The 15,068-nt window shown below is 39.1% G+C and overlaps 4 protein-coding genes across 11 annotated transcripts in view; 3 read left to right on the top strand and 1 right to left on the bottom strand.

Annotated features, from left to right (window-relative positions):
- The window catches only part of LOC149053183 (uncharacterized), a 35,260-nt gene extending 20,884 nt beyond the window's left edge, over window positions 1–14,376 (bottom strand). For 4 of the 8 annotated variants that reach the window (XR_016181583.1, XR_016181586.1, XM_089189249.1 and 1 more), the window contains exons 1-2: window positions 9,155–9,303; window positions 8,692–8,746 (exon numbers count right to left, since the gene is read on the bottom strand). Coding sequence is in view for 5 of the 8 variants with exons in the window: in XM_089189249.1 (XP_089045375.1) it covers window positions 8,692–8,746; window positions 9,155–9,170 (71 nt within the window). In the remaining 3 variants the exon portion in view is untranslated. Of the gene's footprint in view, window positions 1–4,312; window positions 4,543–4,779; window positions 5,060–5,440; window positions 5,578–6,137; window positions 6,399–8,691; window positions 8,747–9,154; window positions 9,304–13,530; window positions 13,591–13,955; window positions 14,013–14,110 lie in introns of those variants that run through there. The other 4 variants (XM_089189218.1, XM_089189229.1, XM_089189236.1 and 1 more) reach the window with 4 other exon arrangements.
- On the top strand, window positions 980–4,000 carry LOC149053185 (uncharacterized). Its single transcript, XM_089189051.1, has one exon. The coding sequence runs from the start codon at window positions 1,103–1,105 to the stop codon at window positions 2,735–2,737; it is 1,635 nt and encodes a 544-aa protein (XP_089045177.1). The 5' UTR covers window positions 980–1,102; the 3' UTR covers window positions 2,738–4,000.
- Window positions 6,473–8,886, top strand: LOC149053184 (uncharacterized). The gene has a single exon (XM_089189062.1). It carries the CDS (start codon window positions 6,690–6,692, stop codon window positions 8,262–8,264), a length of 1,575 nt encoding a protein of 524 aa, XP_089045188.1. The 5' UTR covers window positions 6,473–6,689; the 3' UTR covers window positions 8,265–8,886.
- On the top strand, window positions 9,427–13,171 carry LOC113679589 (uncharacterized). The gene has a single exon (XM_027196557.2). It carries the CDS (start codon window positions 9,427–9,429, stop codon window positions 10,783–10,785), a length of 1,359 nt encoding a protein of 452 aa, XP_027052358.2. The 3' UTR covers window positions 10,786–13,171.
- Window positions 14,377–15,068: the final 692 nt, after the last annotated feature.

Genomic DNA, 15,068 nt, shown 5'->3' with positions numbered 1-15,068 from the left:
AATTTAAATTATTTTAGACGCAAAGAGGAACGCAGTGTTTACAAAAATCGTTTTGTGAGGTCTTATGAGGTTGAAAAAGAACGCGAAGCCCTCAAACTCGTGCAATAATTTGCTGCTAAAAATTACGATTTTAACGGAATTTTGTTATTCGTATTTTTCTCTGAAATAGAAAGATACTTTGCCAGAAAAAGTATCCAGTGATTTTAGTTATAGTCTAGCCTATCTAATATTAAAATAAGAAAGAAATCGAATTTTTCACCCTTGCCGCGAAATTTAGAATTTTTCTGATTCCTACAGACAAGCGCTCTTAATAACTACCGTAGACGTCTCCGATATCCTTTAAAGTCAAAAGATTGCTAATTTGTAGGAAAATTGTTTCGAACAACACCGATCAGGGATAGAAGGCATACAGTCGCCTCCCAGAACTCGAACCAATACTTCCTCAAAGAAAATCACTGGATTTTTCGTGCGACTTTCACTGCACTTTTAATTCACCTTCGATAATTCAAACCCTGTTTGTCAATAATTGACAAAGCAAGTCATAACAAGTAGTAATCTCCTGCACTTATAAACGAAGAAATTAGATAAAAATTGCGATTTTTTCTCTACTCCAAATAACTTTCCTTGAAGGTTCGAGACATCAAAAGACATCTGGACCTTTTGTTCTCAAAAATTCCTCTCATGAGCTCCTCTCATAAACTGAAATCCAAACAACTTCCATTCAGGTCGCCATTGTTATCCTTAGAGACAAAAGAAACAGGAAGCAGTTTTTCCGGTATCATGGCTCATTGAGCATGCAGTTTAAATGTCCACTTGAGGGATTACGCAACTTCAGAGAACCCGCGCACGTGGCTACCGGAAAATAATCTAGTGTCAGTCATGCACTTGTTTTGGCAAATTGGGAGTTGATATTTTTTATAAAGCAACTGAAAAACGCACTTTGGTTGGTTAGTGCGAAGAGATATCCCGAAAGACACTGCGACAAGTTCTTCGAGCAAGACAAACAATAATAAATACAGTGACAGAGATGGTTTTCTCTGTCGTACTCGAAGTGAAAGGCTAATCGTGTTTTACGAAGCAGAATTTTGTATTCACCGCTCTAATGGGATGTGCTTTCAGCTTCCTGACAAGCTCCGTCCGAAGTCGGACTAGCGAGTTAGCGCCAAAAGTAAACGCTTTAAGCAACGACGAAAACGTCGATAAGCAACAAAATGAAGGCGAGAACTGCACCCGTACTCAAGGTAGCGTTTGTTTCAGCGATTCAGAGCTCAACAGCGCAGATCAAAACCGAAAACAAGTTGTAAAAGGAAAACCTACGAGCGAGTCTGTTAACGGCGCAACAACTTACAACATACAAGTACAATTTTGCGATAACGTCATTGTCGGTGATAACAACAACATCGACGTCGTGATATCAGGAAAACATATGGGGAGTATATCAGAGGTCGATGCTCCCCCTATGGATATGGAAAACCGAACAACAGCACCGGTGGACGTGCAGACCCAGATTTCGCCAGCAACTTCAGTTACGTACAACATCTCAGTACTCGCAAACAATGCGATTGTTGGGGAAAGCAACGAAATTAAAGTGTCGTCTAGCAGCGTTCCAGTGCCCAATTGCGACTTCCGTCTGGGTTATAGTAAATTTGAGGGCGCAATGGGCTCTGATGAAACCAGTGCTGAAACAAGTATGGATAGGCAGGTATATTCGACGCCATGTCGGTTGCCATCGCCGGGAGTTGAACCCCAACTTACAAAAGTGTTTGAACAAATGAAACAAATAGTTGATGAACTGTATCCACTTCGGGATAGAGGGAAATGGAAAGAATTCGATCAGGCTTGGAGTCTATTCAAGTCAGAATATGAAGGTCAGCCAGTAATTAAATGTTTTCTCGCGCTCGAAAGATCTGTGAGGCTAACTTACCAAAAAAGATTACAGGAAGGAAGAAAAATGGCGGAAAATACTTTACGTATTGTAAACAATGAAGTCGATGGAACGTCACGTGATGTTTTGATTTTGCTTGCAAATATTGCTTTAGCAAGCACTTTTCGGCGCGGAGGGGAGGAGGAGAGGAATGAGCTAGGAAGCGCGTTTGATTGCCTCGAAAGAGCACAACAAAGTGGCGAAAACTTGAGAGGAATCGATGCAACGATTCCCAAATTTGCTCTCGCTCTGCTTAATTACGAACAAGGGCGCCTCTGGTCTGAATTCGCCCCCATGGTATATAATCCAAGGAGTGCCAAAGCAGAGGCAACCAAGTATTACCATCTCTGTATGGACCGGTGTAGAGAACTTTCTGTTGAGAATCGTATATACATCGCCAAGGAGCGCTTTGCACTAATCTTTCTGGCGCATTTATCTATTCCAAATCCAAGTGCTTCGAAAAAGCCGTCAGTGAAAAAGACAAAACGGTACCTTGAGGAGTTCGATCGCACCCGCGTTGAAGATACCCCTATGGGAGCGAAAATAAAGTACTTCATGACAAGGTCAAACCTCTGCTTTCTCGAGGAGAATTACTCCATTGCCGAGGAACATGCACGTCAAGCCCTCAATCTGGCAGAGCAATATCGATTTGATTTGGAAATTAAACCTGCCAAAGATCAGATCGATCGATGTCACCGCAGTGCCTTCTTAGTACCACAAGCTAAGCTACACGTTAAAAATATTTCCAGCAGGTACGCGTGCAATTCTACCACCACGACGGATTCGGATCAGAGCGCATCTCGATCTGACTAGCCTTTATAACACCTAGCCTTTTATGATCATTGATACGAAGTACGATTAGGATTATGGCAACTTGAACATGCATGTATTTACAAATTAGGGATCAGTCATTCTTTATCACCTAAAGGGTTGATAGGGGGGGAGAGGTTAGAGGGATTTTTAGTTTCTATCGGGGTGGGGGGGGATGATGATACTACAGAGCCTCATAGGGGGTATGAGGTAAATTTTATCGTAACAGAACCGAAATTTGTCACCCTACCCTCCTTTCCCTTTCTCCAGGCGACAAATAATGTCAGGTCCCTTCGCCAAACTTCGAATCTTACACTCTCCTACAACTCTGATGATTTCACCTTTTCTCAGTGAATCTCTCGATTTTTTCTTATGGATAAGAATGAAAAAAAAAAAAAATAACATCTGCAATATTTGAGCAAAGTTATCTTGGTGTTAGGATTAAATGGTGTAATTACTGGGTTTCAGAACAATATGCAGAAAGCTTTCCAATCATTGTCATCACTTTCCAAAATTGATTTCAAAGTTCTTGACTTTTTCTCAATATATAAATGAATGGGCCATATCAGTTGGATCAAAACTCCATCCTTTTGTGGCCTTTGTAAATAGTGTTTTAAAAATATTGTTATAAGTCAGAATTCAATTGCCTTTAAGTAGAATTATATGACAAAGATAAAATGGCCACCTCAATCGTTTGATTGGCTGAGTAAAAAATATTCAACATTTTGAGGGCCTCTGTAAATAACATTCATTAAATCGATATTGACAAAATACAGAAAAGAGAATGAAGGAATTATTGTAACATACATGTTATTTCGTCAAAACGACAAGGTTGATTCAACTATTAGCTTATGTTGAATTTAAAATCGTTATTATTTCTTGGCTTTGTAGTTAAATAAGATTTCATAACTAACGGTATTGATGAAGTACAGAATTCAAAAGTTTTTTTTTTGTAATCATATATATATTTACAATACACATATATTTAAAACTCAAAAACCAACCAGACCAATTCAATCCACTCCTCGTGTCGAGGTACAAATTTACCATTTTGTAGCCTTTGTAAATGATATTTTACGCCTTACAATATTAGTATCATACAGAATTCAACTTGTTTTCTGTGGAATTATCTTTATAAGAGAAATATACGTGTATACGTAAATAACAGCGAGGTAAACTCAATTATTAGTTTATGCTGTGAAAAAAACTTTCATCTTTTGCGGCCATTGTAAATAATCAAATAAATCCAAGAATTAATCTTCAAAACGAAGGGAACTGATTTGCCCTTATTCACAATCACCACTTCCTAGACCTGGTGATCTCATATATATATGTATGAAGTGCTATTGTCTCTTTTCATTGTAACTAGGGTGTAGACAGTTCGGGCCATAACCATTTCTGGATATCGGTTTCGAGCTTTGTGATTGGGTGTGATCAAAACCAAAACAAAGCAAATTTGGCCGAGAGGTGCTGGAAACAAGAAGAAGCTGATTTTTTTTTGTGGCGGCCATGTTGTAATGCGGTTGTAATGCGGTTGTAAGCTGAAACAAAATTCGCTTATAAGGACTAGACGTAAGATATCATTAAAAATATTCGTTTATTTCAAACATTCAACAAGCATGTCCTCGATATTCTCGCATTCTGGAAGAGTAAAGCGGATTCTTTCTAGCACAAATTCTTAGTAACGCTGTGGTCCTTCCACCAAGAGCGTCACAGGAATAAAAGCTCATCCGCCAGCCTGTTTGTATCTGGAGAACTTCTGGGTAGAGCTTGGCCTCGATGTTACTGTCCCTTCTCCGTTGATTTCCCTATTTTGGGTTACAAGAAAACCAATTAAATAAGGTTGAACCAAATAACGCGCACTGATAACAATTGGGACGAGTGAGGTGTGAGATCGCGGAATCGGGACAATTTCATTTCTCTCCAGTATAGGTCGAGGAAAGACAATATCTTGCTTCTCTCCGATTTTTAAATAGACATTATCAATTTCAGTCCATCAAGCCTTTACGAAAAAGTAACAGTGAAGCAATAAAACAGTAACTTACCCTTCAATTCTTGGTTATTTTGCCACATCGAAGCAAAGCATGCAGCTGTATGTTTAGAAAGTGCTGAACCGTGCCGATCTGCTGCCCTTTGACATCTCCTAAAGTGTATGATTTTCTCTGCGATTTGCTGAAAATCTGGACTTCTCGTAGAGCCTCTGGAATGCGTTCCATTTCTCGTGGAAGAAGACAAGCCAGTGCATGCGAGTCATACGTGTTGTCGTCTTCACTTTGAATAACAAGCGGTGTTCCACGTGGAGCTTTGATCTTGAAATTATGATACCTAGAAAATAATCGCCAATAAATACATGAGTGGGATAAAATAAAATCAAGTAGTCACAATCTATATTAAGACGGATACATATGATCGAATTCAATGCAAGAGAATCATATAAGGTATTTTGCGCGCTATTGATCGATTCGCGGGAGAATCTAGGTCTCAGAACACTACAAATTCGGTCCTACAGCTTTTAGTCAGCAATAATATGTCCTTTACAATTACCCTTTGATTTGAACACCCTGTATAGAAAGTTTGTTTAGGTAATCACTGCAAAATGTGAAAGCACGAGCGGTGTTTCTAAACGAGTTTCACAATTACAGACAAGTCCCTTGTGGTTTTAGAAGAAAATTTCACTCTCATCAGTTCGTGTAGTTAAACTCCAACCTTTGTTTCCGGAGTGCTGTAGTAGAGACACTTCGGCAAGGCTTTCCACCAATGTGATTTCTTTATTTTCATCTTCATGCCGCTCTTATCGCACATTTCCCGGATACGATACCTGAAGATGTGAGAGCTCAGTGAACGAATACCTCTTTGTTTTATGTTTGCGCGAAGGAGAACTTACTCGCTGGATAATCACATTTATGTGTTAGATCCGTGGTTTCCTGAAATTATTTTTTAGTGTGCATTCGCCTTGGCTGAATGAATCTCTCTGATGTCAAGATCGACATTGATTCGAAATTTCATCCAGAGCTCCGATTTAAAAGATTCTTTGTTTGTAGCATTGACCCAGGTTCGTGGCAGATTTGTGCCACAAAGACGACAAAGTGTCTCGAATGTGTTCATCCATGCTGTTGGCTTGATCTGAATTCACAATGTAGGCTTATAAAGGTCCGATAAATAATTGTCCTTTTACTTTAAATTGGCCAGCCACAACGTATGGTTAAAATTTATGGTTTACACGATACTCCGATGGATCTGAACAAAGGAATCCGTCTGGTAGTTTGCAGACTAACAGACTTTCAACATTTGTGCACTCGAGCAAAAACCTCGTGCACTCGATTGGAATTTTGACAAATTGGAAGCAAATTTATTCTAGTTTTTTAAAAGATTTTTTTTAGGAATCAAAAAAAATGTTGCATACCTGAAAACCTCAACTAAATAGAGATTATTCCTCGATCGAGCCCTTCGCAACATGGACCTCCACCCGACTTTTCATCTGAATTTTCCCTTCTCGTCATCGCAACCACCATCAGTTCTTTGCTTGTTGTGTGTAATTGCTTGTCTTCTGTAATTTTGCAAGGTTTCATGGGATATGGGTAGGGAAATAAGTCGCTAGGGCTCGAATAAAGTAATGAGTGAGTTTCCTCGATGTCCCACTACGACATCCATGTTGGTGACGTCATCAAGTATCCAGAAATGGTTATGGCCCGGACTGGTAGAGGCACAATCATTGGTCATGACCAATACTCCATAACAATAACATTATACGGATTGGTTAGACGCCTTCAGTTCGAAGGCCGCTCGGTAGACTCTAGTCTCGATCCTCGCTTCGACTACAAATAATCAGACAACCAATCTCTGTATATTGATGTTGGAGTGTTGAAATCTACTCTCTTTTCTCTCTACATCAGTCTCATTTGTGAAGTGAAATACGCTTGAATCAGTAGGTATCGCTATACACTCTCTACCAACCATGGGAAATGTTTTCAGTTCACTGTGGCGCTTTGTTTGTTCAAGATGGAGAAACGCAAGTGGTATGGTAAATGTACAGCATCACCAGATTGAGAACATCAATAACGCAGAAAACGAAAACGCCATTCAAGCTCAAGATAACTCAGTCAATGGCAAAAAATTGGAAAAAATTAAAAGGAATGAAAGAGCAAGCCGAGGTGAGACCTTGCATGAGACGATGAACGCTTCGATAGCGTGCAAGAACGCCGACATAAACATTTGCAGTGCACGATTCGTAAGTATCGGTAACAACGATACGATCAACAGACATACAACAGGACGAAAAATGGAGGCTATTACAGTTGTATGGGCCACTGTAGAACGAGGAAACCAAGCATCAAGCCAAGTTAGTTCACCTGCAAACAATATCAATATCCTATCTGATATGGTTGTTCTCGGAGATGGAAACCAAATTTACGTATCGAACATCGATCGAATGTTCCTCGTCGACCTGCGAGAAAACGTTACTCAAATGTTACTATTTCCTCTCCCATCTGAAGTTCCTCAGTTACCGTCGCTCGGAGTCGACTCTCGAAGTCAAAAGTTGTTCGACACAATAGCTGAATTAATAAATATGTTGTATCCTTTGCGTGACAGTGGAAAATGGCAAGAATTTCAAAACGCTTTGAAAGAATTACGTTTTAAATACAGAGACTATCCTGAGATTCAATGTTTTCTCTTGATAGAAGAAAGCGTCCAGTTGACGTATCAAAAACAACTAAAGAAAGCGAAAAAATTGGTAGGAGGCGTATTAAAGATTACAGAGAGTGAATTCAGTGGAGCGTCACGAGAAGTTCTAAGAGTGCTTGCCTATGTTGCTTCGGCGAGCATGTTTCGACGCCAGCCAAGCAAGAAACTAGGCAAGGCGTTTAAACGCCTCGAAAAAGCAAAGGAAAGTGCTGTAATGTTGAAAGGCGTAAATCTCATCATACCGAAGTTTGCTCAAGCTATTCTTAGTTATGAACAAGGGCGCTGCAACATGGAATTTTCAACAATGAAATTTAAAGAGTGTATCCGAACAGAGTCACAAACGTCTCTTGGCCAGGCCATCGACCGGTTCAGAGATCTCTCGAGTAATTTGTACTCGGCGCGACAGTGCTTCGCGCTAATCCATCTAGCAAGTTTAGCGCTACCTTCAAGTATCCCCATATCCAAAGAGGATAATAGTCAAATTATTCCAAAGAAGGATTCTGCAAGAGCTCAAAAGCTTCTTCGCGAATTTGAAAGAAGTACGCGGCTTCTGAATGAAGTTCCTGTAGCTGCAAAAATAAAAAACGCGATCACAAGATCGGAACTTTGTTTTCTCGAGAGGAATTACTCAGGAGCTAAGAAGTATGGTTCCCAAGCGCTGGAAATCGCAGAGCAATATGGATTTGAGTTGGAAACAGTCCCTGCACAAGAAAATCTGAACCATATTTGTCGCAACTCAGGCAACTGTGCTCCCAAAATAACATTAGCGAAGCTACAGGATAAAGCATCTTCAAGTAGCATCTACACGTGTAGTTCGTCCACAGATTCCGATCAAAGAGCATCGTAGTATATGAGTAGACTTTACGTTTAGTTCCATATCATTCTCTCATCAGGCCTAATGGCCGGTGTTTGTTGTTTGAATCATTAAGTAATAGTCAACAAAAACTTCTAAATGCTTTTTGTAATACCTATGGTACTGACTAGGCAGAGGTGTACATCAAACAATTTGTTTTTGGTAACTTTGTAATCTCACATTGCACACATATTGCCAAGTATGAAAACTTTAAAGCTTTAGATGCCATTGCCATCATAATTTGATAAAAGAGTGAATACGAGAAACTTCGATCGCATCTATGTAGCTTACTTCTGAATTTACCGTAGCTTATAATGCAAAGTTTGTTTCTCTTCAAATTGGAATTTTTTTTTCATTTCCACACGTTAGTTTTTAGTTTCCTTTTAAATATTTTAAATTACCCTAATTAATAAAAGCATACCTCGACAGCCCATGGATGCAACCAGCCTGAGGTGTTCTGCTTTGGTAGTTGAGATCTGCATAAGAGCATTGAAACTGTATATTATTTTACTGATTTAAAAGAACGTTTGCTTGAAACTTTAATCTTCGTTATTATTCAGTTTTCACAGTTTCATAAAAGATTTTGCATGCATTAAAGCAGCGTTCTTGAAATCAAGTGTTGTGTCATATCTGAACTTCCATGCAACGTGTCAGCAAATTTTGGGAAGCGATAAGATACGTAGAATCAACTTCGTAACAAAGAATATAATTAAACGTAGCTCAACATATTTGTCTCGAAGTCAACTTTCCCTTGAAGATTTACAAGAATTGTGCAATAATCATCTTGAATTGATATCGTTTCCTTCATCGCTGAGTTATTATTATCCCGGTTCTTAATGATCGATGAGCTGAAATTACAAGTGAGAGTCAGTATGCACAGTTACCTGCACGTAGTTCCATTTTGATTAAGTAAATGCAACTATCTATACTCCTCTAGGGGCAACTGGCAAATCATGAAATCCTAAAGGCCATGTACAATGTAGCTCGAAAATCCCGCCAAAAACATACCGTCAACATCTTCGATTGAATCCAGTTCGTAGTGTTTACTTTCGTTTACTGTAGGCGCTACAGTTCCACCGAGCCAATCAAAATCTGTTAAAACAAAAGCCAGTGACGTCATTTCCTGAGATCTTCCCGCGCTTCGGTGAAAATAATCATGGCGGTCTATAAACGAAGCTCTCAGGAAAATGCAATCCGTGACATCAACATTTCCAATTGCCATATTGAAACCTTGGTAATCGGTGATGGAAACTCTGTGAATACAAGCCGTCGGCGACTTGACTATCCTATGCAGCGAACAGATTCTAGGTCAGGAAGAACAGCGACCCAAAGAATAATTGGCCACGACGGTGGATGGAGAGGGAAAAAGAGGAAGCAAACCAAAATAAGATTCTCACAACGCAAACATAGAGCTAATCCAAACTTTTCTTTGAAAACTACTTCAAGCGACAGCGAAGAAGATACCTATTATGGACCAGAAATTTCCCCAACTGTTTCGGGGGAATGCGATCGCGGATTTGAAAGCTCGATGAAGAAATTACATTCTGTTTTGAACAAACTGCATCCTTTAAGAGACAGCGGGAATTTCAAGGAGTTCAATAGCCTAGCAGATCGCGTCCTTTTGGCTAGCAAAGGCGATGACGAGCTTGAAATATTAATCCTCATTGAGAAAAGCGTCGTCGTCAGTTATCAGAACAACTTAGAGGAGGCAGAATTGATGGTTCGAGAAGCTTTGGACACCCTCCTGAAATCGAAAGTGAAAGTTCTGATGTCCTACTTCCTGGCGTCTATGGCAAACCTTCACCTTGCCGGCTTTTACCGACGACTGAATAAGCACGGAGAAGCAGAGTCCAAAATAACTATTGCCGATCAGAATTCAAGAAAAGTAAACTCTCGCTACTTGAAAGCCTTGATATTCTACGAAATGGCAAGTAATTTGACTAAGTACATTTCTACTCTCCCTCTTAATCAGCCTGCACGCGGAGAGCTGGTTGAACAGTCGAAGGACCTCATGAGGCAGTGCATAGCTCTCTGCATTGAACTCGATGATGACAGCATTTACATAAAAAAACACCATTTTGGGCTGCTTAAACTAGCACTGCTGGATCTGAATTGCCGCACAAGACCAGCCCGGGAACAATCGATCAGTAGTAAAAGCATCGCAGATGCGAAGAACTGCCTCGAAACAGTTCATGAAAAGTATCAGAATAAAATGAGCGAGGCACAAATGATACAGTTCTTGGTGGCAAAGTCAGACCTGAATTACAGGCTTGGTGATCCACAGACAGCAGAAACGTATGCAAGCCAAGCATTGTCCCTAGCTGAAACTCATGGATTCAGTTTGGAAATAAATGCCATTAAGGAAAGACAAGAAGATATGGGCAAACAAATAACATCGGAGGAAGCTATGGATTTTGTACCATCCCATGAAAACGCCCGCCATGATACATTGTCATCCAGTACTGCGTCATCTAAAAGGAACTCTCCTTACTCCTCGGGATGTGAGATGGAGTAAATACTAGATGCATGTACAGAATTATGTGATGCGTCTCTAGTGTAAAGTGCTTGCCACTTGACTATGAAATGTCCAAGAGCCTAGCAAGTAAGCTGTTGCGGTATGTAAGACAAAATTTGCCCCGTTATATATATTCTCTCATTACATTTAATTTCTTGAGGAAATTTTTAGTTCAGTTTACCCGCAGTTAAGAAGGCAAAATCTGCAGAGTTTTGTTCGACTAGCCTTGCTAGAGTGTTACAAGTCACTGTGTTCTATTAAAAATTGGGCCAGTCTGGTGATGAAAATAGTGTTGAGGTGACTGAGATTTTCAGGCTAATACTGTGTTCTGAGAAACACTGGGCTAGCATGGTAACGAAAATAGTGCTAAGACGAGACCTGTGTATCAGATCTTGGTCTTGTTGACCATACAGTTAGAAGGACCTCTCCCAAAATGTTAGAATTACAGCCCTTTTTTAGTTTCTATTCACCTCTATCAAAATAGCATGATACAGAAATCTGCAATAAGAATCTACCTATATGAAGCATTAATAATATAAACCACAAAGAATTTGTAAATAGTGACTGAAACTGAAATGGCTGTAGTGAGGATTAGTCAGTTCAGAAGCAAATCATTTAAAATCTTGCCAAGAAAGTTAAAAAATTTTTGCCTCCAAGGTATACCTCTGACAGTCTCGAGGTCTCAGTAGGTTTAAGTTGACCAGGTCCCCATGCTGGGTTCTTATGAAGTTACACAGTCATTAGGCTCAAGTGTTTCACTCCACTTAGAAGTAAAAATTTTATAATGACTTTAAATGCTTTTACTCCTATGAGTGACAAAGACATAATTTCTCCTTACAGTATCAATACAAAATTAAACAACAGGTAGATGAGAATAGCAAAAACTATTAAATAAAGATCATCACTTTCATCACATATCAAATTCTCGAAAGAAACTTTGTAGGAATTGTATGGCAAACAATCACAATATTTACTACTGAGATTTTGGGAGTGAAAGTTTAAGAAACTGTCAAGGAAACCTGGCAAACACTTGAAGCTCAATGTTGTAATGGTTTGGCATGCAATTCAGGGAGGAGTAGCAGTTTATTCCTGTAATAATATCATAACCAGTACAATTTCCTCAGCTGTGACTAGTGCATTACATGTAGCTGCTTCATTTTTCATCAATTATTTTATAGAAGTGTGATTGGACAGTGTAATCTGACAATTAGCAGTTATCAGACAGTTTAAGCAGCCAATCACACTATACCTGCTCAGCTAAATTCACCAGGTACATGATTGCCTACAATAACCATAGTAACAACCATTTACCCAACCAAAGTGGAGAGCTTCCAAAATTGAGGATTTATTTAGATTAGACAATGTCTCTATTGGAAAAAATTTCTTGGAAATTAAACATGGTTATGATTAATTGGTAACAGGACTTTGTGTCGTCCAATTTAATCTGTAATCATACATGTGAATGACATTCACCAGACTCCTGCTTTGTGGTCATCCAATTTTGTAAATCACTTGTCCTATTACCATTATTACTCCTAGGGGATAATCACCAGCAGTAAGGTCCATACGTCTGCGGTGCAGGCAGCTTGCAGTGCTTGGTTAATGTTTCCTTTGGGTTCCAAGCTTTCTACAGAATCTATTGATCAATTTTTCTTTGAAATTTGCCTTGAAAAGTAGCCACTTGTGTTTCCAAAATATTCATGTACCTCTACAGTTTTATTCTCATTTGCCATTGCAAATAAAATATATATATTCATTTTATAAATGAAAAAAAGAATGACTTGTAAAAAAAGGATAACTTTCACAACACAAAATATGTTTTGTTCCCCCTGTGCAATGTCAACACATTAAGTTTTATTAATATTCATAACAGTTTAATTAAGCATTTGGTATTATTGTCTCATAAAAAGGAATGTGTGTAAATTCATGTATAAGCAAATACTCTCGCTACTAACAAAATGAAAAGAAAAATGATTTGTTCTTATCAAGTCAGACATGCCATTTAGTACTAGTAACCTGCTGACCAGTATGTAAGAGTTGGCTCTCAAGCATTGAGAATGTGCATGTTTGAAAAAAAAAGGGTTCCTGGCTGTGTGCTTGCCACAACAATGAACCACCTCAAAATACCAAGTGAAATAAGATTTATTTGAACACTTTTGGTGACACAAGATCAGTCCTTGACCATGTGCCTTTGCAAACCATTTATAACTTCCTGTGTGCTGTTATCTATTTTCTTTTTTTACTCTGATTATCAGGAGTGGTCTAAATAGGCTACAGAAATGATAGAAAACCCATCTACATGTACATCTAATTTAACACTCATTCTATTACCAGTTGCCTGACATGAGTTTTAAGCCTTAGATTAAAGATTAAAAAAAGTTTGAAACACCAAGAGTGCTGATTTATGTTGTACAGCCATATAAATATGTGAAAACACTCCTCCAAACTCAGTTTTGGTTTTGATAGGACCTTGATAGGAAAGTCACTGTTTCATATCCCAGCCTTAACATCAGGGGTGGGGGGTGGGTGGGTTTCCCTTTTCTTCTCTCCCCCTCTCTCCTCTCCCCCTCTCTCCTCTCCCCCTCTCTCCTCTCCCCTACATTTATTTTCATAAAATACCATTCATTGCCAAGAGATGGTAATTTTGAAAGCAAGTGCCCTCTGAAACTGACACCTACTGGGTTTCAAACAACTTTAACTAAATGTCCTATTTGAGGTGACATTATCCCTGTCATTGTTAATTACCTTTTTTGAAAATACTTGTTTCCATGAGAAGTGTAAGAAGCAGGTATCCCTGAGGTGCTCCTATGAACAAACAATTAAGAAAATAATTGAACCAAAGTGTTAACAATCTTTCACCGGGCATTCGTAAGACATGTGTTTTTCACTTGCCTGTGTATTTTGTACTTGGGGTGAATTTTACATGCCCTTGTTTCTTTGATTTGGAAATTCTAAGCTTTTTCCCTTCCCCTGAGGTGTCGTTTTATTTGAAATCAAAACTTTTTTTATGTAAGTGAGTTATCTACATGCAGGTATCTCTCGTTTATTCTTCTCTGTGTACATTTGTCTCTACATTCAGAATTAAAAAAAGATAAAGACGAATCGTGATAAAAGTTTATCAATCTTCTCCACGTTGTCCACAGAAATTTCACTAAAAACCACACACATACATCAACTTTGATCAAGCCTCCTCCCCGTCCATCCTCCCTCTGTCCGCATAGGCACGTCTGGGTAAATTAGGAAAGACAGACATATTTTTTTCGAGCCATTCGCCCTCGAGGGTTGCAAAATAAAGGTAGAATATACTAGACCCGTGAAAACTCACAACTCTTCTAGGCAATCGAAAAGTTCCTTCTCTGCCAGTTATTGGAGATCCATAGTGGTTCACTGGACCTTCACAACTAAAACCATGCTGAATTTTGTCGGTTACATTGATAGAATCGCGGCTGCTTTCACTTCTTCTTCGACTATCTTTGCTCATAAAGTTTCGCACCTATGCTGTATGAAATAATTTCAAGCTCCCGCATGATAGCAACAACAACGGCGCGCAAGGCACACTGGTTGAACGTGGTCTTTTTCAGCGCATTCTTCACGCCACCTGAATCATCAAGTTTTTACATTATTAAAAACAAACAAACAAACAAACAAACAAATAAACAAGGGAAACAGAAAAAGAAAATCATCATCTCTTAGCAGTAAGAGGGGCAAGGTGGGGTGGGAAGGTGGATGAGGTCCTGAAAAGTGCAAGAACCGAAACATTGTTGATTGAGGTTTATTTGGGATCCGGTTTGAGCTTAGGCGTCGGTTTTGCTTTCCTTGGTAAAATTATGCAACATGATGCTAAACAAAGGCTTCGAAACTTTGTCTATCCTGTTATTGTTCTACCCTGTCCTCAAATTGACATTTCTTTTTATTTGTTAAACATGTCAAGTTTTGAGCTCGGTAAAGAAATAAAGGAAGAGAAAGAATTTTTTTCGTCTTGTCACAAGCGTGGGACAAAGAGAAAATGTTTTGTAATTTTTCATTTGTCTGGTAATTTGTCTTATGCCTTGTAATTTGTTTCGAATTATTTCGCTGGTTTTTCCGCGTAATTTTAATGATATCTTCTACGGTGGCCCACAGAGGACATGCCACACTTTTTTTATCGCGCGATAAAATCAAAATATCGCGCGATAAATGGGAAACATTCTAGGTCACGTAATCGGCTGTCACGCACGTTGTTTCCGTGGACGACAATGGTTGCCACTGTTGAGGAGGTATGTTTTGAGGTCAATAGAAACACA

This window comes from Pocillopora damicornis, chromosome 1, assembly GCF_964200805.1.
Source record: "Pocillopora damicornis chromosome 1, jaPocDami1.2, whole genome shotgun sequence".
Classification (NCBI taxonomy): Eukaryota; Metazoa; Cnidaria; class Anthozoa; order Scleractinia; family Pocilloporidae; genus Pocillopora; species Pocillopora damicornis.
This window is presented reverse-complemented; position numbering and strand designations above follow the sequence as displayed.